Source organism: Mustelus asterias, chromosome 1, assembly GCF_964213995.1.
Source record: "Mustelus asterias chromosome 1, sMusAst1.hap1.1, whole genome shotgun sequence".
Taxonomy (NCBI): Eukaryota; Metazoa; Chordata; class Chondrichthyes; order Carcharhiniformes; family Triakidae; genus Mustelus; species Mustelus asterias.
Genome location: NC_135801.1, coordinates 92888947 through 92905930, shown reverse-complemented (window position 1 = coordinate 92905930; position 16984 = coordinate 92888947). Strand labels below are relative to the sequence as shown.

The 16984-nt window shown below is 42.5% G+C and overlaps 1 protein-coding gene across 3 annotated transcripts in view; it reads right to left on the bottom strand.

The window, feature by feature from the left end:
- Positions 1 to 16984, bottom strand: part of LOC144497062 (PACRG-like protein) — a 38217-nt gene that overhangs the window by 7429 nt on the left and 13804 nt on the right. For 2 of the 3 annotated variants that reach the window (XM_078217836.1, XM_078217920.1), the window contains 4 exons: positions 15499 to 15589; positions 10851 to 10985; positions 5650 to 5757; positions 902 to 982 (listed from right to left, as the gene is read on the bottom strand). In XM_078217836.1, the coding sequence (XP_078073962.1) occupies positions 902 to 982; positions 5650 to 5757; positions 10851 to 10985; positions 15499 to 15589 (415 nt within the window). The remainder of the gene's footprint in view (positions 1 to 901; positions 983 to 5649; positions 5758 to 10850; positions 10986 to 15498; positions 15590 to 16984) is intronic. The other variant, XM_078217979.1, reaches the window with a different exon arrangement.

Genomic DNA, 16984 nt, shown 5'->3' with positions numbered 1-16984 from the left:
AAAAATATGCTGAATTTAAAGTAGAAAAGACAATCTCAATTTAAATTTAAATCAACACAGTCACCAGTAAATAAAGCAATCTTGGCCTGTAACTGAATATGAATTATTTTGCGCAATTATAGCAGAATCCTTTAACGTTGCAGCCAATGTTTCCTATTATCAGACAATGAAAGAGAATGCATACTAGAATACAGGAGGCTGTAATTTGCCAATGCTATGATGCTTGCATAATGCTCAAATCAGATACACTTTTATTTTGTACAACTGAGATCATTCTACTTCAGCAACAAGTTGCAGGCTTCCTTTTTCAGTAACAAACTTCTCCAATAATCCAAAATGCCATGTACATCAAAAAAGAGTTATTTGAATTTCAAATGTAATATTTAGCAAATATCGTTTCATTTTGTCCCTAAACCATCATCATCTGCCCTGTTCCCCCCACCAGGCCTCACCATTCCCCCATTGCAAACAAGGCACCAGCCTCAATTTACCTCAAGGTTTGTTAAAAACTAACGTGCATGACAAGCAGAATGGAACAGATGCAAAGCACAATTGAAAACTGTTTGTAACAAATCTATTGGCAGGTGCTAGGTGTAGATATCTGTCAAAATCAACCCCTGTACTGGGCACAACTTTGGCATTTGTAAAATGTCAAGAGGATTGCTATATTTTGGAAAGTGGATTTTAATCCAACTTTCAGTCTGATCCAACTTCCAAAGCTTGGTAAATACTAGATTTATGATTGATTAACAGTAGGTTCAAAATCCCTTTGAGTGACAAGGATTTGATTATCATTTAGAAATTGCCAATTAGCTGACTTTTTGAACTGAGTAGTTCTACTATAAAACAAGGCAAGCTGAAGTAATTTGGCTTGTGTGTGACCAGGAATGCACACTCTTACCTTTCCTCCATGCTGCTCCAGTCTCTGCAGGGCATCTGTGATCAGCTGCTTAAATTTTTTGTCCATCAGTCTTTTTGACAGCTTTAATACACATCAAACAGACATTAACATTCCGAGAGCTTTAAAATTCAGAACAACAATGATTTCTCAACAAGACAAGCAAAAAACAGCATGAAGAAAAACTTGTTTAAAAATTCAACACAAAATAAGTTGACTGAATCTGTCTCATCATTAAGTGAAACTGTCCCAGTTCAGAGATTAACCAATATATTGTATTTGGTGCAATAATGATCTTCCAGCATTCAAGCAGCTACGGAGTTACACAATCGAAGAAAATTATGTAAGATTTATGCTTTTATGGAAAGAAGCTGAAAAGTTCCAATTTGTCAACAATTCTGCATGTTAATAGCCTCAGCAATAGAGAAAGGCTGGCAGCAATTTGGTGAGAAAGAATGCACTTCAAATATGCAGAGATGGCAACATCACATAGTCAATGCAGTTTGAGTATTCATAAGTTTTAGCTGACATAAAGAAATGTGCATAGGTACTACATACATACTGTATGTAGTAGCAAAGGGGGGACAATGACATTAAATCAAGTAGTCAACGTTAAAGGTAAATGTGTAAACCAGTACAGAGAATCATGTGAAAATGTTAAGACAGTGGAATTTTAACTTGTGTAAAATTATTATTACACACAGTCAGTCACATTCTCCATTTTATCACTGTAGCTCTGCAGGTTTATTTTGCTCAAGTGCATACCCAATTTATTTTTGAAATTATTGATCGTCTCCACATCTATCACTCTCGTAGGTGAGGTTCAGCTCATTATACTCGCAAAAATAAATTCTGTCTCACATCCCCCTTGCATCTCTTGCCCAGAAACCTTGGGCCCGATTCTCCCATCGCGACCCGCAACTTTTCTGGGGGTCCGGTTCGGAGAATCGCGTGTTGGCCATTTTGCGGGATTTGCACATGCGTCGGGAACGCATGCACGTCTCCCAGAGTCGGAGAACAGTCACAGTCGAGACCGCGCTGGAAACCGGTGGGAAGAGAGGGAAGTGATTTGAATCTTTTAAAAATATATTTTAAACATATTTTGCATGTGATTATCGGGCCCGGCACGGAACTTGCCGGGCCTGATAGCATCTCCCACCCCGTCAGGAGTACTTAATTCCAGCGGGGTTTAGAGTAGCTCCCCACGTTCGGGGAACTAGCGGGAGACCCCGCCAGAATGAAGGGGTGCAGTCAGGGCCCCCTAGGGGGTCGGGTGGCAGGGGGTGGTGCCCCCTGGGCATGGGCACCCTGGCAGTGCCAGCCTGTGCTCCCTGGTACTGCCCAAGGGGCAAAGTGCCCATGCTCAAGGGCACCTTGTCACTGTCCACTGGGCATTGGGCAATGCCAAGGGGGCAGGGCCTATTGTGGGCAAGGCCTGGGGGTGGGGGTCCCGCTCCCACTCTGCATGGGGATCGGTCTGGGATGGAGGGAGGGCAGCGATTGTGGGGGGGGGGGGGGGGCGGCGGGGGGAGGGATGGACTGGACATCAGGGCGCTCCGGGACGGGTTGGGGGGTCAGAGCTGGCATGGAATTTGTTGTGGGGGCCCAATCCGGGGGTTCCAGGCTGGCCAGCGATTGAGCTGGCCAGCAAACAGGGAGACTGCCAGATCGGGGCCACTGCGCATGCGCAGAGTTCCCGAGCTGTCAGACATGGCGCGAATAGGCCCCGCCCCCAGGTTTTTAATGAGATTCACGATTGGGACCTCTGCATTGCACAGAGTGCGGAGATTCAGGTCTGAAGCTGCACTGAAAAAACAGTCATGATCTAGAACAGTTTTCCCACCAATTCAGCACTTTTGGGAGAATCGCCCCCCCTTAAATCTGTCGTCACTAGTCCCAATCCTTATAAAATCAGCTAATGGGAACAGCTTCATTTTGTTTGCCTTATCTAAAATTGACTAATCTTGCAATCCTCTATCAAATCGTTCTTCAATCTCATTTGCTCCAAGGAAATCAAACCTAGCTTTTCCAACCTAAACTTGTAATTTGATGGTTTGAGTTATAAGGAGAGGCTGGATAGACTGGGACTTTTTTCTCTGGAGTGTAGAAGGCTGAGGCGATGTTATAGAGGTCTATAAAATGAGGGGCACAGATCAGCTAGAAAGTCAATATCTTTTCCCAAAAGTAGGGGAGTCTAAAACTCGAGGGCATAGGTTTATGGTGAGAGGGGAGAGATACATAAGTGTCCAGAGAGGCAATTTTTTCACACAGAGGGTGGTGAGTGTCTGGAACAAGCTGCCAGAGGTAGTAGTAGAGGCAGGTACAATTTTGTCTTTTAAAAAGCATTTAGACAGCTACATGAGTAAGATGGGTATAGAGGGATATGGGCCAAATGTGGGCAATTGGGACTAGCTTAGGGGTTTAAAAAGTAAGGGTGGCATGGACAAGTTGGGCCGAAGAACTGAACAAAATGTTTAAGTTGTGTCCTAATCAGAGCTTTATAGAGGTTTAACTTAACTTGCCTGCTTCTATACTTGATTCCTCTAAACATAATGTAGAAATCCCATAGACTTTGCTAAATATTCTCTCAGTATGTACTGCCACATTTATGATGAACCCCCAGGAACTTGGATTAACTAGAAGTTGGAGATTGAGAGTTTGGAGGCTGGGAACTACAGTTCCTGGCAGTCTTTGGGTCATGCAGCCATTCCTGTATGCGTGTGCAGGAGAAAAGGAAAAAAGAAACAGAAAGTAATGAAGTGAAACAGCCCAAAACTACAGGCCACATGAACTGAATAGGAACATCATTAGAAAGAGTGTCCCCCAGGGAGTGGGACAGAAAGAGGTCCAAGAAGACAGTCCCATGTAAGGGACAAGGATGGAGATCTGAAATAGATCCTGGTAAACCGAATTGAGAGAAAGGAGCAGAGCAATTCACTCAGAGTTAGAGAGAGAGCTGCAGGGAGGAAATTTGAAGTGAAGCAGGTTTGAAAGAAACTTTAATGATCCAAGGTGGCAGCCAAATGTTGACCATTCCTTACTGCAGGCCTTTTGGAGCAGTGATGTTCTGCTTGGCATGGCCAAAGATCTGAAAGTGTGCTTGGAAAGTGAAGGTTGAGTGTATGCAGAGGTCCAGGGGAAAGGAATTTCAGACGGTGAGATTGAAACCCTGGAGGTGGATTCTTGTTAAAGCTGTCTAAGTGGGAACGATTTTAGAGAGAATCCCAAGGTGAGTTCTTTGAATGCAGAGAATGGAAACACTCATGAGAAAGAAAGGCTTTCAGTGAGCTGGTTGGCTCACAGTGCAACAAGTGTCTGGATGGGTTGTTGAGAAATCCATACAAATGCATCTGTCATTTCCCTTGGAGTGTAGTGTGTCTGTCTACAGTTCACCAGTTAGTTCATTTGCATTTACCCTGAATATTAGAGTATAAGATAGATACGGTACATTGTTTTATCTTTCCAAATTTGTATGTGTCTGTAAAAAAATAGCTGGGGTGAAGGAATAGTGAATATTTGAATCATTTCCAGATGTTTGCATGGAGATATTGCCAACCTTTTTTTCTCATGTAATATTGTTAATTTTTCTGGTTTACAAATATTTTATTCTTTGGGCTAGAAGTTCCTGCGAATTTGTTCAGCAACTTATCTTCACAGTTTCTATAAAAATGTTAGGATCTACCAAGCCAAGTTTCATTTTCTCATCTGACTTGTCCAGTATTATGAGCTAGGATCGTAACTCCTTCAAAGGTCTTTGCACATGAACCTCCAGGACCCTTTGCCTGCATATTCTTGATAACTTCTATGTATCAAATTCCATCTGCCACTTCTCTATCCATTCTGCTAGCCTATGTCCTGTTGCTACGATTATCATCCTCAATGTTTGCCACACCTCCAAATTTGGTGTCATCAGCAAATGTTGAAATTTTCCTGTCTTCCAATATCCAAGTAAATTATATATCAAAAAAGCAGTGGTTGTATCAATCATACTTGGGAAACACCACTGTAAATTTCCTGGAGTGGTCTATCTGCTGCCTTCCCTCCGACTCCGACCTGTTTGCAATTTTAATTGGGCTGGGAAAGCCTGCCTACTTTACCCCAATTAAAGCCCTTTAGGGGTCAATCAACGAGCAAATGGCTATGGTTCATTCCTCAGGGCAATGCCAAGACCAATCAGGGTCAAGCTGCCTGGTTTAAATTTTCAAACAATACTTAATTTAATGGTCAGGCACCATTAAATAGTGCATTCTCCATGACAAGACCTCTATCACTCAGAGTCCACTTGCCAACCAATCAATATTCTCTTCTCTCACAGTATACAGTTGTCGTCGTTTCCCCTGAGAGTGATATTCTTGCAATTGTCCTGATGAGTGCAAGATGAAAAACTTTGATAAAATGTATTTTTTCAAGCAATGCTCAAGTTCTGTATTACCAAATGACTATTTAAAATGTAAATGTTTAGAAAGGGGAAGTGTTTAAAGCCAAGTTTAATATCCAATTGAAGTTACACCCTATACAGAATCAAAGCTCAGTAGCGACAGACTACTTGCTGCAAGGAGACTCATGTTACTTCTCTCTGGAATCAAATCAAATTTGAATCAGACTCATCTGTAACTCCAGAATCGAGGTGCAAACTGCTTTTCAATGTAAACTGATCCTCAGTTATCAGAGAAATCAACATTGAGATATTGAAGCATAATAGAAATTCAAAGTAACAGATGTCTTCTTAAAATCCAACTGTAAATACTTACACTAGTCAACAGATGTTTGAGGTGGTCATTTACCGCAGGACCAACAACTGCACTCAGCTGGACCAAAGCATGCAATCCTCGCTCAAAAACATCAACATCTGAGTGTGCCTTTAGGGAGAAGAGCAGTAATGGTAAAAACATTGGGCCTGATTTTACCATTTTGAGTCGAAGTGCTGAATCTGGGCGTCAAATAGATCCGCGCCTGGAATCCTCTTTCCAGCGCACACATACGTGTTTTGCCGGCTCCGGTCCGATTCGTGCTGTAGGCGGGGCTTAGCACCGATTGGAGCTCTGAACTGCACATGCGCAGTTCGAAAAAAATCTAACAGCGTGCCCGGGCGCGAAAGAAAAAAAAGCAAGTGGCTCTCTGACGATCATCCTCTGGTCGGGGGGGTGGGGTGGTAGGATGAGGGGGGGTGGGTACCCAGATCATCCTCTGGTCGGGGGGGGGGGGGGTGGTGGCGGGTGGTGGTGGGAGGAGGAGGTGGGGCGGGACCCAGATCATCCTCTGGTTGGGGGGGGGGGGGGGGGGGATCCGCTGCCAGTCTGCGGCCGATCCCTCCTCCCAGAGTGGACGTGCGGCCATGCCATCCCACAAAACCTTCAGGATGAAGCGATTCCTCGCTAAGAAGATGAAGCAGAGCCGGCCGATTCCACAGTGGATCCGCATGAAAACCGGCTACAAGATCAGTACAACTCCAAGAGGAGACACTGGAGAAGGACCAAGCTGGCCTGTAAAGGGATACACCATCGCTGGTACACTACCAGCCACAGCCATCTCTCCAGCTCTATTGCCCCTGCAGGGAAGAGTAATCTGTGGCTGGTCCACTGTGGAATCGGCTGGTTCTGCTTCATCTTCTTAGCGCGGAATCGCTTCATCCTGAAGGTTTTGTGGGATGGCATGGCCGCACGTCCACTCTGGGAGGAGGGATCGGTCGTAGACTGGCAGCAGACCCCCCCCGACCAGAGGATGATCTGGGTCTTGCCCCCCTCCTCCTCCCACCCCCCCAACCAGAGGATGACCTGGGTCAGAGAGCCGTTGGAGGCTCTGACCCCGCTCTTCGGAAGCTGCAGCGACGACTTCAGACTTTTATTCTGCAGGTCGCTTACAGCGCGGATGCCAGAAGACGGTAAAGTGGGATTTGGCTGTAGAGTTGGGCGCGCGGTTCATTCAGTCGATTTAAATGCATGCAAATGCATTTAAATCGTCGGGCCGCCCGATTCGGGCGCGGGCCGGACACGTGCCCGTATCGGGTGTTGGTAAAGCCGCAATCTGCTCGGAATCAGGTGCAGATCGCGGTATAGGCCCGACGCCCAACTTTACTGCGATTTCGCGTTAGTTTTGGTAAAATCGGGCCCATTGTAATGTTACTGAGGAATAAAGCAGAAACATTTAAAATCTCATTTTACCACACATACACCACTTAATGAACGCTACATTTTTTAAAATAAGGGAATAATGCATTGCCATTGCTCCACACAGCATCACATTAAGTTATGTGAAACTTCCCCTTTCTCTTATCTACACTAGATATGTCATTGGTTCTTGCCTCATTTACCCCATACCATAGTTAGGTCAATTTTATTGACATACCACAAGATAATCATCCATCTCGAGAGGTACAATTATCTACCCATTTGGCATCCCATTGTTTTTAAAATGTTTCATGCTTTTTGTCTCCATTATTCTATCTGCACTTCACCTCCATATTAATCACACTTAAGGGGAAGAATAATTTCTGGAGAGCAGTCGTAAAATTACCTCTTGTTAGCTTGAACCTATGCCCTTAGGTCACCCACACAGTATGTCTCCGCCACCCCAACTCTGATCTAACTGCTCGAATGAGCTAGTGTCTGACCCATTCCCGGGGATTACCCTGAATCCACACAGCTTTGAGTTTAATTAATAATCGATTATGTGGAAGTCTGAAGTTAAAGAACACTTCTTGGTCTACTTGGGCTGTCACATCCTCAAAGAAATTCCCATCGTGATTTGATGGAGATAGAGAGCCCACAACCTACGACCCTTTCTCACGTCAACACTGTAAATAAACCACATGATGATGTAAGAATTCAATGCCAGATCATTTCAATAAGAGTCATCTATTATATTTACAGGAAAATAATTCCAGTTATCCGGCCTGCTCCAGGAATGGCAGGTGCTGGTTAGTCAGATATGTCAATTAACTGAGATGTGAGGCGAGTTTCAGGTTTTCATCCATCAGAAACTCCTGGGTGATCATGCACATATTCAGATTGCAAGAGGTGCTGGAGTGCATAAATGGAGTAATCCGTGCTAAGCGGAGATGGTGCTGCAGACTAGGGAGAGGCTGAGACTGGAACAAGCACCACTAACAATTACCAATGAATTTAAGATGTACAATCAAAAAACAGGCCAGACTTCAGAATTCCAGTGAACAGAGAATTCTGATTGGTAGAGGGCCGGATAACAAACATTTTACTCAAGTTTAATAAATGCTTGAAAGAAAAAAAATTTTTAAATGGAGGAGGGAGTTTTGCTATAAACACTACAAACTTTTTTCAAAAACTTTAGAAAAAGTCTTTAAAGAAATTAAATCTACTAATTTTTCTGTTAAAAATAAGGGCCGTGATTCTCCCATCGCAACCTGCAACTTTTCTGGCGGGTCGTGGTGGGCGATGTGCGTCGCCTGGCTTGTTCCAGGATATGCGCATGCGCCAGGAACACATGCACATCTCCCAGAGCCGGCGAACAGTCGCCAGTCAGACCACGCTGGAAATCAGCGGGAAGGCAGGTAAGTAATTTGAATCTGTTTTAAATGTATTTTAAATATGTTTTCAATCTAATTAGCGGGAGCTTTCCGGTCCCAATTGAATTTCCCACCCCACCAGGAGTACTTCATTCTGGCGGGGTTTAGACTAGCTCCCCATGTTTGGGGAACTAGCGGGAGACCCCGCCGGAATGAAGGGGGGGCAATCCTAGGGAGTTCAGTGGCGTGGGGGTGGTGCCCCCTGGGCATGGGCAACCTGGCAGTGCCAGCCTGTGCCCCTGGCACTGCCCACTGCCAGGGTGATGGGGGTGGGGGTGTTGCCACTGCTAGGAGGGTGGTGGACTGGACGTCAGGGTGCTCCGGGGCGATGGGGGGTCAGGGCTGGTCCACGATCGGGCCATGGGGGGATGCGGGGAGGCTGGAGGGGCAGCACTGCGGGGGTCCCGGGCTGGCCAGCAAACGGGGAGTCTGACAGATCAGAGCCACTGCAGTTCCAAAATTGTCAGACTCCGGTGCGTTCCAAAATTGTCAGACTCCCCCACGTTTTTAACAATATTCATGAGTGGGACCTCTGCAGTGCACAGAGTGCAGAGGTTCGGGTGAAAAGCTGAACTGACAAAACAGTCGGGATCTAGAACAGTTTTCCCGCCAATTCAGTGCTTTTGGAAGAATCGCAACCAAGATGTCAAATTCTGAGCAGTTGCATGATGAGGCAGGATCCACTCCAAAAGCTTCAGGACTCTGCTGTAAGGCTCAAATCAGGATGAGGAACCCACAGCTCTGAAGAAGCTGTACAGACTCGAAACGCTAACTCTATTTCTCTCTCTACAGCTGCTGCCAGGCTTGCTGAGTTTTTCTAGCATTTTCTGTTTTAGTTTCAGAAGCCGAAGTGTGATAAACAATGACTCAATATGATTTTCCCGAATTAGCCAACTAGCAGCTAGGGGATAGCATGTCATTTAATTAAGGATGGCAGATAGGCTCTTGAAGTTGCATGACTAAAGAGACGCCCTCCAACTCTGGAGAAACAGAAGCTGGCCTTTCAAGGTAACAGAGATGGAGGGCATCCCAAGATGGAGGCATCATCGATGCAATATTTTAAAATTTAAAATAGAAAATCCCCTCAGTAGCCAGGCCACCACCGTGGAGGGGAAACCTTTTCACAGCAAGGGTTGTGGCTGCACTGAATCAACAGGCAGGGAGAGCCTCCAAGCCTGCCTGGAGCAATGATCACATCGGCACTCCCACAAGTCTCCTGCATGGGTGAGGGTTCAACAGCAAATGAATTGAGGCAGGGGCAGAGACAGGCAGAATTATGGGGGCAGATATAGCCAACCTTGATGATATAGAGGGTACGATCTTAGAAGTTCATCTCAAGGTTAAAAACAAACAGAGTTTGCAAATAGTCTCATTCACTCCTGGATAGCAGCCAAGGAGATGGATGTGGTTGATGGAGCGAGGACAAAAGATAATGGCTTCAGTCTATCAGATATTTAATTGGAGAGAATTTCTGCACAACTGGATGTCAGACAGTGAGCTAAGGTCCTGTCTTCGGGCAAAGCACACATGAATGAGTGAATGAGATTGTACTGCATAGGCATGCATGTAATCCCTGCAACACTTCAAAGTTTAAAAAAAATTAACACTGTCCTCTAGAAAATTCGGGAAATAAAATGCCAAAATAGTGTTCTCCAAAACTTTTGATTACAAACACAACAGAAATTAGGTTAATAAAATAACTTATTAGCACGTAAAACCCAGGTTACCACAGGGTTTTTTTTTATTTTCTTGGGATTCTATTCAACATGTATGTGAAAACAGAATGGCTATGAATTTGAATTCATTGTTACTTTGGCTTCTATTATAATGAATGTTTTAGTTAACCTTTTTGTAGCAATGCTTTGCAGTGGCAAAGTGCTGTTATGTGCACATCTCAATTGATAATAGACCAGTATAATAAGAAATAGCAGGACTAGGCCATTCTCATCATGCCAACTCCGCCATTCAATAAGGTCATGGCTGATTTGATTGTGGCTTTAATTCAACTTTCTTGACCGTCCTCCAAAACCATGCCGATCAAAGTTCTGTCTAACTCAGCCTTGAATATATTCAATGATCCTGCCTCCACTTCTCTCTGTGGAAGAGAATTTCAAAGACTAATGTCCCTTGGAGAAGAAATTCTTCCTCATCTTTGTCTCAAATGCAAGACCCCTTATATTTAAACTGTATCCCCTCATTCTAGCTTCCCCCAAAAGTGGAAACATCCTCTCCGCGTCGACCCTATGAAACTCCCTCAAAGTCTTATGTTTCAATAACGTCACCTCTCATTCATGTAAACTCCAATTGCAACAAAATACCCAAATAGAATTCATATAAAATTAAAATGCAGAATGTCAGTAATTATTAGCATGACTGACTTTGTCAGTGTGAGTGTTCTACTAAAATGCTTACCAGAGCAGCTTTTAACTTTGGAATCACCTTTGGAACTAGTGGAATAGCTTTCTCAGCAGCATCTTCAACCTCCAGCAATTCTTTGAAACCTTCCCTGGCTACAAATGTGTAAGGGTGTTTCGTTTCTCTTAATCCCTATGTAGGATAACAAGCAAAACATTATGTATATCTGGAAATTGGCTTTTCTAACACAATTGTATTTTGATTCAACAAGGCAGTCTTTAAAATATAACAACTCCACCCAGTGGTCAAAGCAACTTCAATACTTTGTTAGCATTCTATATATTTTTAGTAGGCTGATACATCCTTGCACTAAGCAGAATGATATCCAACACAATTGCTTTTGCAATTTCATATTGAGTATGAGAGAAAATGTTTGATAACTAAAATAGTGGATTTTCTCCATAACTGAATTGTCACCATATGTTGCTTTGTTACTTCGTTTTTAATGGAATAAACATGGAACACTTTAGCAAATATTTAACACTGTTACAATATCGATTTAATTTTATTGTATTATTGGTGTTGGGAAGTTACGTCTTGAGACAGTGTTTGTCAATGTTTTAAAGGAATAATTGTGACAATAAGCATTCAAATTCAATGAACAAACCCTTGTAGAGGAACATGATCCACAAAAATGTCACATATTATAAACAACATTTGTACACTTTCAGTTGCTCGTATTACAGGGTTTCATGTTTTACAGCTGCTGATTAGAAGCAGCTTGAGAATAAATATTTCGCACAGAATTCCTCATATGGTTCATGTAATTCTGCTCCAGCAGGAATAGACTGTGGACTGCAAAACTACATTGCCATAAACAAAAATGTATGGATTGCCACCTATTATTGGAATTATTTAAATTTGACTACATAAAACAAAAAAGTGGATAATATAATTTTAATGGGTGGGAGGAGGAAAGATGGATCATAAACACTAACATAGACCAGTTGGGCCTAATAGTCTATTTCTGCACTGTATATTATTTTACACTAAATTACATAGAATAAAGGTGTCAGAGGCATCAATAAGTGTACATTGCCACAGTCATAATGTCCTCAATGTTTGAGGCACAAGGAAACTAATGACTAAGAGGGTCCAATATGTTATTGTCCCTGTTTCTTGTAGTGCACTAATGGTCTCCGATGAGTTCATTGGGACGTCACTAGGTTCGAAGCCATAATTCTGTGCTGTCTCCAAAAGCAGTTTGGAAACTCAAAAGCATTTGAGTGCTGGATGCCACCAAAACTTTCATTTACTTCACCACACAGACACTATGTCGTTGGGACTAAAGTGGTAACACAATGTCAGAATACCAGAAAGTATCGGACAGTCTTCAAGTAAGCAATCAGAAGTAAAGCAACATGTAGACTTCCATTGTGCTAGCTTTCTAATGGGCTCATGAGAATACAGAGAAGACTGACTCAAATTGCTGTCTTTACTGGAGGAACATTTTCCCGTGCCTTACTATTAACATAAACACTAGCTCCTGCCAATGCAAGATGGCCAATCTGCACATGCCAATGACATCATTCAGCTGACCCCAGTCTGCCAGTGCACATCCATGAATAGTTCTAAAGCTCTAGTTGTCTGACGAGTATAAATTGATACAATTCAAATGTCATCTCAACAAGATACAAGAATTACTGCTTCACAGTCAGATTTCTCTACAGCAATTTTGAAAGTATCAAATCTAGATTTACTACTTGGGCAAAATCCCAAGCACAAAAACGGAGTATATGTGAAGCTCACTGTTTGTGTTCAGAACTTAATCTTGTTGTTGCACAATTTAAAGATCTGCACTATCTCAAAGGAGCCACAAGATGAAACATTGTTTTGTATGAGCAACAGAATAACAAAGGAGTTCTCTATGATGCCTTTGATACCTGAATGAATATCACTTGGCATGTGCTACATCTCAGTAACTTCCTTTGAAAAGTAAAGCCTTCGCAAGTAATGCTCCTTTATGAAATGCAGTTGGAAATGTCTCTGCATGTTCTGGTGCTGAGGTACCAATACTTGTCCTGTGCCTGAAGGGGGTCTACATCAGCCTCATGAGCAGAGATAGAATGAATTCTAAATAGAACTATGACTGTGCTTTGTCTGGAAGGAGATGGGGAAATACATTAGAATTAGAAATCAAAAGGAAGAGATTGAAATATAATTACAGAGCCAGGGTAGAATGAGACTATGAAGCAATTTGTAAATTGGGATGAGGATCTTGAAGGTTTGAGGCTGGTTTGCGTGATGGACTGGGCTTCGTTCTCAACCCTTTGTAGTTTTTTGCGATCTTGGACAGAGGAGGAGCCATATCAAGTTGTGATACAACCAGAAAGAATGCTTTGTATGGTGCATCTGTAAAAGTTGGTGAGAGTCGTAAAGGACATGCCAAATTTCCCTCGCTGCTTGAGAAAGTAGAGGCATTGATAGGCTTTCTTAACTATAGCGTCGGCGTGGAGGAACCAGGACAGATTGTTGGTGATCTGGACACCTAGAAACTTGAAGGTCTCGACCATGTCCACTTCGCCCCCATTGATGTAGACAGAGGGCATGTCCTCCACTACGCTTCCTGAAATCGATGCTAATCTCCTTTGTTTTGTTGACATTAAGGGAGAGTTTGCTGACCCCGCACCAGTTCACCAGCTTCTCTATCTCTTTCCTGTACTCTGTCTCATCATTGTTTGAGATCCAACCCACTACACTGGTGTCATCAGCAAGCTTGAAAATCGAATTGGAGGAGAATTTGGTCACACAGTCATAGGTGTATAAGGAGTATAGTAAGGGGCTGAGGACATAGCCTTGTGGGGCACGGGTGCTGAGGATGATGGTAGAGGTGGTGTTATGGGAATAGGGCAGGGTGAGTATTGGGTCTGGGTAAGATGCTTTTTTGAAGATTTGGTGTAGACTTGATGGACCAAATGGCCTCCTTCTGCACTGTAGGATTCTATAATCAACCAATGATATTTATGGATTGAAAAAGAGAGAAGGATTGAGAAGGAAGGTGAATTCCCACCTCAGATGCTGGGTGTACCTCACCTCCTGGCTCCCCAAAGCCTGCCTTCCATCTACAAGGAACAAGTAAGCAGTGTGGTGGAATAATCTACACTTGCTTGAACGTATGCAGCTCCAACAATGCGCAAGAAACTCGACACCATCCAGGACAAAGCAGCACACTTGACTGGCACCCCACCCATCCACCACCTTAAACATTCACCCCTTCCACCATTGATACACAAATGGCAGCAGTTTGTACCATCTACAAGATGAAGTGCAACAACTCACGAAGGTCTTTTCAACAGCACCTCTTCCAACTGGAAGGACAAGGGCAACAGATGCATAGGAACAGTACCCCATGAAAGTTGCCCTCCAAGCCACACAACATCCTTACTTAAAACTATACCACTGTTTCTTCATTATTGCTCATTCAAAGTCCTGAAACTCCCTCACTAACAGCATAATGGGTGTATCTACCCAGCCAGTGACACCCATTTCCTGAAAAATAATAAAAAGTGAGTGAATTAAAGTCAAATCAAGAATAGAAAAAGAGAGGGAAAGAAATATGGGATTAAGGGAGAGTGAAATAAAGAGACAGAATGAAAAGTAAAAAAAAGGAAAGATTTAAACTTCTGAAATCTCAATTCAGTACCTTGGGAAAATAATGAAACTCCAAACACGGAATTGTTCATTTTTTAAATTAGGAGAGATTGACTACCGCTCATTACAATTATCAAGCAGTTAAAGCTACTTAGGCTATTAATTGCAAGACTTAATACTCCATGGCAAATTTAATGCCAAATTAAAGTGCAAATACAGGAACTTCACGCAATTAACACAGAGGTTAACAGAGACAGGTGACATCTGCTAATCTAGCAGCAGAACAGCACAATGGTTGAACATGGGATGCTTCACAATTCACATAGCATCTCCCCCTTACCACATGTTGAAGGCACATTAAACAGCAAGGATTATTCAGACATAATTTTTTCCAGCAGATTCTGGCTCAATCTCCGATGTGAGGGGCTGCTACACAAATAGGATTTGCGTATATGAGCTAAGTTTTAAGGATAGGAACATAAGAATTAGGAGCAGAAGTGGGTAAATTCAGCTCTTCGAGTCTGTTCTGCCGTTCAATCAGATCATGGCTGTTCGCTCCTGGTCTCAAGTCCACCTCTTCACCTTTTTTTAAGTTTACTTATTAGTGTCACAAGTAGGCTTATATTAACACTGCAATGAAACTATTGTGAAAATCCCCTAGTTGCCACACTCCGGCGCCTGTTCGGGTACACAGAGAGAACTTAACATGACCAGTGCACCTAACCAGCACATCTTTCGGATAGTGGGAGGAATCCATGCAGACATGGGGAGAATGTGCAAACTCCACACAGACAGTGACCCAAGCCAGGAATCCAACTGGGTCCCTGACTCTGAGGCAGCAGTGCTAACCACTATGCCACCATACCGCCCACCCTTATCCCTTTTTTTAAAAATTAGAAATATATCTATCTTCTAGGATATGACTGAAAAAGAAGGATCAGGTACTAGTTACTGAAGTGTCAGGCTGACTGGAGTGTGACAGAAATCAATGCTGGAGCCTACATGGTTCAATAAAGTAGAGAATAAAGGCTTAGTGAAATTGGGCCAGTCTTACCTCTGCTAAGGTAGTAAGAAGAGGGTCAAAGCAAATGGTCTCTGGTGGCTGATCCCACTGGAGTCTATGGCTTACTGACCCATGAAACAACCTGGTGGAAAAAGGTGCACATGAATCAATAATATTTGAAAGATTTAGATTTTACATACCATCACAATAGATAAGTACTGTAATCCATCACATCAAACTGCCTCAAAACACTTCATACAATAATCACTTCCATAACTGTTGTTTTATGGTTCAAAGTGAGAACCATTTTATGCAGAATAATATTCCACAAATAGCAATGAGATGATTTCAGCAAGGGTAATCTCTGAGTACTAGTGGAGACTACTTCAGATGTCTTCATAATTTACTACAATTTACAATGTGGAGAAAAAAGAAAACACTTTCATGATTTTCATACTTAATTGTTGTGAATACAGTGCCATTGGCACACATTTACTTTTTAAAAATCTGTAAAGAAATTGGGGAATCCATACATCCACATGTACCACTGATTATCAATATGGTAAATGTCTAGTGTTTACTGTCCTTAAATTTTAGTTTTCTGAATTTGTGTGCTCATTCAGACTGAGAAATAAAACACATTCTTCACTTTAATCTGTCAGGGTTAACATGACAAACAGAATAACATTCCGTCCATATTGTACACATCAGTTAGTTTGCCTCCACCTTGTGACAATGACCAACTACAACATATGATATGATTTTATTCCAATTGCCTTTCACTTCTAAGTAGGGATTCAAAATCAGTGGCTATTACCACCAAATTGTGTAGTTTTATGTTGCAGACTCTCCACCTCTGGAAATTGTCCCCCCAGTTGAGTATTTTGCAGCTGTTAAGATTTTTACGTCAATACTCTGGGAAGTATTTCATGCCAAAGATGAAATGCCAATATTTTACCAAATTTATTTCTTTGAATGTCAGTGACTGAATAAATGTCATGTGTTTTCATCAATGTTCAGAGGCCACCCTAGGAAATGAATGTGCAATACACACTAACCAACACAAGCAAATTTTAGAGATTATTGTGCTGCAGGTCACTGCTTAGGTGGCATGCAGTGATCCTTATTGGTATAATTGAAGAATGCATGTAGGTCGCTTAGGCAACAGCCTGTGACACTACCTGTCCCCAGGGAATTGATATAGTCTATGTAGTGTCATTTTTATACAATTTATTCCTCTCAGGATATACCAAATCCTCTATCCAATGCTAAGTGCAATATATGTAGACATTGACATAATATAGGGTCACTATTGCATGTCCGAGCTTATTACTCAATTAGAGAATCTGATCAATATTTTACTTTTGTTACATAATATAACTTATTGGATTATGTTTCAACCAATCTACAAGCATATAGATATCATTTAGAGGATGTGCATTACAAATTAACAATGAAAAATTCCAGTGCACTTCCATGTCAACAGTACATTTTAATAAAATCTACCATTTAGTTCCTTCTTTGAACTGACTGTGAC